Source organism: Salvelinus sp. IW2-2015, unplaced genomic scaffold, assembly GCF_002910315.2.
Source record: "Salvelinus sp. IW2-2015 unplaced genomic scaffold, ASM291031v2 Un_scaffold6753, whole genome shotgun sequence".
NCBI lineage: Eukaryota > Metazoa > Chordata > Actinopteri > Salmoniformes > Salmonidae > Salvelinus > Salvelinus sp. IW2-2015.
In genome coordinates, this window is record NW_019948015.1 from 10,767 (window position 1) to 18,221 (window position 7,455).

Consider the following 7,455-nt stretch of genomic DNA (forward strand, 5'->3'; position numbering starts at 1 on the left):
ATTACAGTAGAAACACACGGAACACGTGTTCTATTCTAGACGTCTTGTAGTCTACTGTGGCTGTACTCTATAGAACCACAGGGTGGCGCTAAATCACTGAACATTTCTAGATTGTGRACTAAGTCCCACACTTCACTTTACAAACTTGTCCCAAATGTAAATCATTTTTAAATCCGTATGGACGCAGTGATTTTTTTGACTATATGCCTACATTATTTAGGACGTTTTMTTTCCCCTTAGAATGTTTATAGCTTCCCTTATCTTTAGTTTACAAGTCCAACTCGGTCGAGTTGTAGTGCACATGACGTCAGGTGAACTTGGGATGGCTTCTGTGCTGTTTGGCATTCGGCAACTCCCMCCTCCTCATCGCTCTGTCCCAGCGCTCAGTCCTCTCCTCCTGAACACACAACCCGGGTCACTCGGATAGTACACAACAAATTATAGGACTTCCGAGATACTGTGAAAACAGCCGACGGTCCCCGGATTACTGATAAAACAACTTTTTTTTTTTGCACAAAGGAATAGTTTACCTCAAGCGTAAATAAACTGTCAAACAACAAGAAAACGTTGCCTAGTCTATTGAGAAGTCCAGGACACAGGCACCATGACGAGTCAGTAGAAAGGTACGTCTAGCTTGTCCCTCACGGGTTAATAGACTACGCTCGCCGTGGGAACCGTTCTTTTATAGGTCAATGGTGGAAACTGTTTCCCCCTCTTTCTGTGGCTACTTGGTTACACTAGCCAGCCTACTTCTMTGCAKAGACAACATTCGCATGTGTTGTCTGAACATGTTCTGCTGCATAGCTTTTAACCTAACACCTTAACTCATTCAGAGCTTTATAATTGAAGGTTAACGTTCCTCCGCTGTCTGCATGCCTGTCTGTCACTGTCAGACAGTGGTCCTCTACTGTATCAGGGAACTGTTTTGTGGTCCAATACTATTCATGTGTATTAGGCTACTGGTGCAGTGGGAAAGGAACGACCTAGGCCTTGATCATGACTTCAARGTCCATTACATTACGCTAAGAATCATTAGACGAATGCGTCTTCTTCAGGGGGGAGTTTTGTCCAGATCTCCCACCGCTCGGTCTGAACATTAACATGCATGTTCTTGCAGTACTGTTTTGGAAGCATATCAGCGAAAATCATTTTCATAAAATTAAAAAAAAAAAAAAAAAAATCAATTAACAAAGGGTTATGAAATTGATACACACCTTGATACGTTTCGGGTTAGTGTTCCCACACGGCATATATCCATGTTACAGCGCTTGCTTTATGGAAAACAGATGAAGACGAGGCGACCAATCACCGGGCTAATTAGCTAAATAGCATGCACCAAACACATGTGTGTGTGTAATCATAACTGTGTAACTCAGGAATGTAGTGGAAGTGTAGTTTCATGGATGGAGGCTCCATAGCGGTATGGATTGTAACTGCTACCGTGTAGTTTAGTAGGATGGAGGCTCCATAGCTTGTATGGATCTGTAACTGCTACCAGTGTAGTTTAGTAGGATGGAGGCTCCATAGCTGTATGGATCTGTAACTGCTACAGTTTGTTATTAGGATGGAGGCCCATAGCTGTATGGATCTGTAACTGCTACGTGTAGTTTAGTAGGATGGAGCTCCATAGCTGTATGGATCTGTAACTGTTACAGTGTAGTTAGTAGGATGGAGGCTCCATAGCTGTATGGATCTGTAACGTTACAGTTGTAGTTTAGTAGGATGGAGCTGTATGGATCTGTAACTGCTACTGTGTAGTTAGTAGGATGGAGGCTCCATAGCTGTATGGATCTGTAACTGCTACAGTGTAGTTATAGTAATGGAGGCTCCATAGCTGTATGGATCTGTAACGCTACAGTGTAGTTTAGTAGGATGGAGGCTCCATAGCTGTATGCTCTGTAACTGCTACAGTGAGTTTAGTAGGAGGAGGCTCCATAGCTGTATGGCTCTGTAACTGCTACAGTGTAGTTTAGTAGGATGGAGCTCCTAGCTGTATGGACTGTAACTGCTACAGTGTAGTTTAGTAGGATGGAGGCTCCATAGCTGTATGGATCTGTAACTGCTACAGTGTAGTTTAGTAGGATGGAGGCTCCATAGCTATGTCTGTAACGCTCGGAGTTAGTGGATGGGCTCCATCTTGATATGTACTGTCACAGTGTAGTTTAGTAGGATGGAGGCTCCAATAGCTGTATGGATCTGTAACTGCTACAGGTAGTTTAGTAGGAGGAGGCTCATAGCTGTAAGATCTGTAACTGCTACAGTGTAGTTTAGTAGATGGAGCGCCATAGCTGATGGCATCTGTAACTGCTAACAGTGTAGTTTAGTAGATGGAGGCCCATAGCTGTAGCTCTGTAACGCTACAGTGTAGTTTAGTAGATGGAGGCTCCATAGCTGTATGGATCTGTAACTGCTACAGTGTAGTTTAGTAGGAGAGGCTCCATAGCTGTATGGATCTTAACTGCTACAGTGTAGTTAGTAGGATGAGGCATCCATAGCTGTATGGATCTGTAAACTGCTACAAGTGAGTTTAGTAGGATGGAGGCTCCATAGCTGTATGATCTGTAACTGCTACAGTGTAGTTTAGTAGGAGGAGCCAACTAGCGTATGGATCGTTAACTGCTACAGTGAGTAGTAGGATAGGCTCATGCTGTATGGATCTGTAACTGCTACAGTGTAGTTATGTGGGATGGAGGCTCCATAGCTGTAGGATCTGTAACTGCTACAGTGTAGTTAGTAGGAGAGGCTCCATAGCTGTATGGATCTGTAACTGCACAGTGTAGTTTAGTAGGATGGAGGCTCCATAGCTGTATGGATCTTGCAAATCTCTGCAGTTAGTGTATTCTTTTCATTTGAAGGATTTAATTTCTCGCTGATGAAAGATAAGGGCCTTGTTGAAACCATATACAAGCGATGATATTGACGTTTGTAAATGTTTAAACAGCGTTGGAGTAGTTTACATGAGGCAGTCGTGGGGTAGCTAATGCGAGAACTGTAGGAAAGGCAGAATGCCGAGAACTGTAGGGAGAAGGCAGATGGGAGAACTGTAGGGAGAAGGCAGAATGCCGAGAACTGTAGGAGAAGGCAGAATGGCTGAGACGTAGGAAGAAGGAAGACTGAAACTGAGGGGAAGGCAGAATGCTGAGAACTGTAGGGAAAGGCAGAGTGACTGAAAGCTGTGGAAGAAGGCAGATGATGAGACTGTAGGGAAGGCAGAATGCAGAGACTGAGAGAAGCAGATGACTGAACTGTTGGAGAAAGGCAGAGTGACTGAGAACTGTAGGGAAGGCAGAATACCGAGAACTGTAGGGAGAAGCAGAATGGCTGAGAACTGCAGAGAAGGCAGAATGGCTGAGAACCTGTAGGAGAAGGCAGAATGGCTGAGAACTGTAGGGAGAAGCAGAAGACTGAAAAACGTAGGGAGAAGCAGATAGACTGAGAACTGTAGGGAGAAAAGGCAGAATGCCGAAGAACTGTAGGGAGAAGGCAGAATGGCCGAGAACTGTGGGAGAAGGCAGAATGGCGAGAACTGTAAGGAGAAGGCAGAATGGCCGAGAACTGTAGGGAGAAGGCAGAATGGCCGAGAACTGTAAGGGAGAAGGCAGAATGGCGGAAACTGTAGGGAGAAGGCAAGAATGGCCGAGAACTGTAGGAGAAGGCAGAATGCTGAGAACTGTAGGAGAAAGGCAGAATGACTGAGAACTGTAGGGAGAAGTCAGAATGGCTGAGAACTGGAGGGAGAACAGAATGCCCGAGAACTGTAGGGAGAAGCAGAATGCCGAGAACTGTAGGGAAAGGCAGAATGCCGAGAACTAGGGAGAAGGCAGAATGCTGAGAACTGTAGGGAGAAGGCAGAATGCCTGAGAACTGAGGAGAAGTCAGAAGGGCTGAGACTGAGGGAGAAGCAGAATGGCTGAGAACTGCAGGGAAAGGCAGAATGACTGAGAACTGTAGGGAGAAGCAGAATGGCCGAGAACTGCAGGGAGAAGGCAGAATGCTGAGAACTGCAGGGAGAAGGCAGAATGCTGAGAACTGTAGGGAGAAAGGCAGAATGCCGAAACGCAGGGAGAAGGCAGAATGCCGAGAACTTGCAGAGAGAGAAGCAGAATGGCTGAGAACTGCAGGGAGAAGGCAGAATGGCCGAGAACTGCAGGGAAAGCAGAATGGCCGAGAACTGTAGGAGAAGAGAATGATTGCGAACTGTAGGGAGAAGCAGAATGGCGAGAACTGCAGAGAGAAGGCAGAATGGCTTGAAAACGCAGAGAGAAGCAGAATGGCCGAGAACTGCAGGGAGAAGCAGAATGGCCGAGAACTTAGGGAGAAGCAGAGTACGAGAACTGCAGGGAAAGGCAGAGGACGTAAGGAGCAGAATGACTGAGAACTGAGGAGAAGGCAGAATGACTGAGAACTGTAGGGAGAAGGCAGAATGGCTGAGAACTGCAGAGAGAAGGCAGAATGGCTGAGAACTGCAGAGAGAAGGCAGAATGGCCGAGAACTGTAGAGAGAAGGGAATGGCTGAGAACTGTAGGAGAAGGCAAGAGTGACTGAAACTGCAGGGAGAAGGCAGAATGACTGAACTGCAGGGAGAAGGCAGAATGGCGAACTGTAGGAGAAGTCAGAAGCTGAGAACTGCAGGAAGAGGCAGAGTGACTGAGAACTGCAGGAAGAAGGCAGAATGACTAGAACGCAGGAGAAGGCAGAATGACTGAGAACTGCAAGGGAGAAGGCAGAATGGCTGAGACTGTAGGGGAGAAGGCAGAAAGCTGAGAACTGTAGGAGAAGCAGAATGGCTGAGAACTGTAGGGAGAAGTCCAGAAATGGCTGAGAACTGTAGGGAGAAGCAGAATGGCCTGAGAACTGTCAGGGAGAAGGGAGAAGGCTGAGAACTGAAGGGAGAAGGCAGAATGACCGAGAACTGTAGGGAGAAGGCAAGAATGGCTAGAACTGCAGGAGAAGCAGAATGTCTGAGAACTAGGGAGAAGGCAATGATGAGACTGAGGGAGAAGCAGAATGGCCCGAGAATGCAGGGAGAAGGCAGAATGCGAGAACTGAGGGAGAGGCAGAATGACTGAGAACTGTAGGGAGAAGGCAGAATGGCCGAGAACTGCAGGAGAAGCAAAATGGCCGAAGAACTGCAGGAGAAGCAGAATGGCTGAGAACTGCAGGGAGAAGGCAGAATGCGAGAACTGCAGGGAGAAGGCAAGAATGGCGAGAACTGTAGGGAGAAGCAGAAGAACGAGAACTGTGGGAAAGGCAGAATGGCTGAAAACTGCAGAGAGAAGGCAGAATGGCTGAGAACTGCAGAGAGAGGCAGAATGGCGAGAACTGCGGGAGAAGCAGATGGCTGAGAAGTAGGAGAAGGCAGATACTGAGAACTGCGGAAAGCAGATGACTGAGAACTGAGGGAGAAGGCAAGATGACTGAGAACTGTAGGGAAAGGCAGAATGAGGCTGAGAACTGTAGGGAGAAGGCAGAATGCTGAGAACTGCAGAGGAGAAGGCAGAATGGCTGAGAACTGCAGAGAGAAGCAGAAATGGCCGGAGAACATGTTAGGGAGAAGGCAGAAGGCTGAGAACTGTAGGAGAAGGCCTCAGAGTAGGAACTGAGAAGCAGTATGGAACGCAGGAGAAGAGAATGGCGAGAACGTAGGGAGAAGCAGAATGGCTGAGAACTGCAAGGAGAAGGCAGAGGGAGAGAACAGGAGAAGCAGATGACGAGAACTGCAGGGAAGAAGGCAGAATGACTGAGAACTGCAGGAGAGCAGAATGACTGAGACTGAGGGAGAAGGCAGAATGGCTGAAACTGTAGGAGAGTCAGAATGCTGAGAACTGCAGGGAAGAAGGCAAGTGACTGGAACTGCAGGAGAACGGCAGGTGACTGAGAACTGCAGGGAGAGCAGAATTGACTGAAGACTGCAGGGAAAAGGCAGAATGACTGAGACTGCAGGAAGAAGCAGAATGGCTGGAGACCTGTAGGGAGACAATGGCTGAGAACTGGGAGAACAGATGTGGAGAATGAGAGGCGAAATGCGAGAGGCAGAATGGATGAGACTGGGTAGGCGAAGGCTAGAATGGCTAGAGAACTGCAAGAGAGAAGGCAGATTTGACTGAGATGCAGGGAGAGGCAGAATGGCGCAGAACTGTAGGGAAGAAGGCAGAAGGGCTGAGAATGTAGGGAGAAGGCAGAATGGTGCTGCATAACTGTAGGGAGAGGCAGAATGGCTGAGACTGTAGGGAAAGGCGGAATGCTGAGACTGCAGGAGAGATAGGCAGAAATGGCGGAGAACTGTAGGAGCAAGCAGAAGACTGAGAATATAGGGAAAGGGCAGAATGCCGAGAACTGTAGGGAGAGGCAGAATAGACTGGAGAACTGCAGGGAGAAGCAGAAATGCGAGAACGTGGTAGAAGGGCAGAATGGCAACAACTCCGTGACCCTCACAGACAGCCATAACCAATGAAAAATAAGGACTTCCTCTGCTCCTGCTTTGTTTTTGATCTCTCTCTTTGTGTTTCCAACCAGGCGTTATTGCAGCTCTCTGTGGGGTTGGGATGTCTCCACAGTGACCAGTCGTGTCGGACCAGACTCCAGCTCCGCAGTGAGAAACAGAAGACAATCGTGATTGATGCGCCATGGAGGGCGGGAACGAAGTGGATCTGTCCAACAATAAYATCAGCCCGCTGTGGAAGCGTCACTCAGCCAATCACACTGATCCCAGCAACCCAAAGGCCCGGCCCCTCAGCTACCAGATAGACAGACTCCACATGACTGACTTCCCCGTAGAGGACAACAAGTGYAGTTTTACYCTGAGCCAGCCTGCAGAGAGACTKGTGGCTACGCCGGGCGGAGGAACAGGTGTTCTGAAGCACGTTCTCCACCAGCCCACCAGGAGAACACGGGTAGTCAGGAGTATAAGCATTGGACATCTGGCCAAAGGACGTTTCTCTCTGTCCAAGTTCAAGTCKGAGGATAAGTTTTCGTCATTGGACACTAAGGCGTACCATGGTGGGAGTGTTGGTCAAATCGGTAACAAGGAGAAGGTGTGGTCAGACAAGCGGCCACGGGATGCCCTGAAGCGACTCTCCAGCCCGTTCACTCTCACCTCTCACAGGGACCAGATAGTATTTGGAACAAGTTCCTCACTGCCGGACCCTGCCTCCTCCAATCACCCCTCTCYCCCTGCCACCCCCAATAACAACCACCACCATAACCAAACCTCCCCTTCTTCCTTTCACCCCTTAACCCCTCACCCGTCTCCCCCTAACCCCAGCCCTTCTCCCCCTAGTCTCCACACCCCGCCCATCTCAGGTGCAGGCATCTGTTGGGTGCTGGGACAATGAGGGAGGAGGAGAGAGGGAGGGCAGACTGTCAGCAAGGGGAGGGGCGCGGGTGTGGGGGTCAGAAGGGTGGAGGTGGATGGAGGGAGGAGATACTGCAGGTGAGCGTGGGATGGGGTAGGGT

General features: G+C 48.8%; 1 protein-coding gene across 1 annotated transcript; it reads left to right on the forward strand.

The window, feature by feature from the left end:
• Positions 1-377: 377 nt before the first annotated feature.
• LOC112079036 (rho guanine nucleotide exchange factor 26-like) lies at positions 378-7,334 on the forward strand. Its single transcript, XM_024145102.1, has 2 exons — positions 378-623; positions 6,517-7,334. The coding sequence occupies exon 2, from the start codon at positions 6,627-6,629 to the stop codon at positions 7,332-7,334; it is 708 nt and encodes a 235-aa protein (XP_024000870.1). The 5' UTR covers positions 378-623; positions 6,517-6,626.
• The last annotated feature ends 121 nt before the right edge of the window (positions 7,335-7,455 follow it).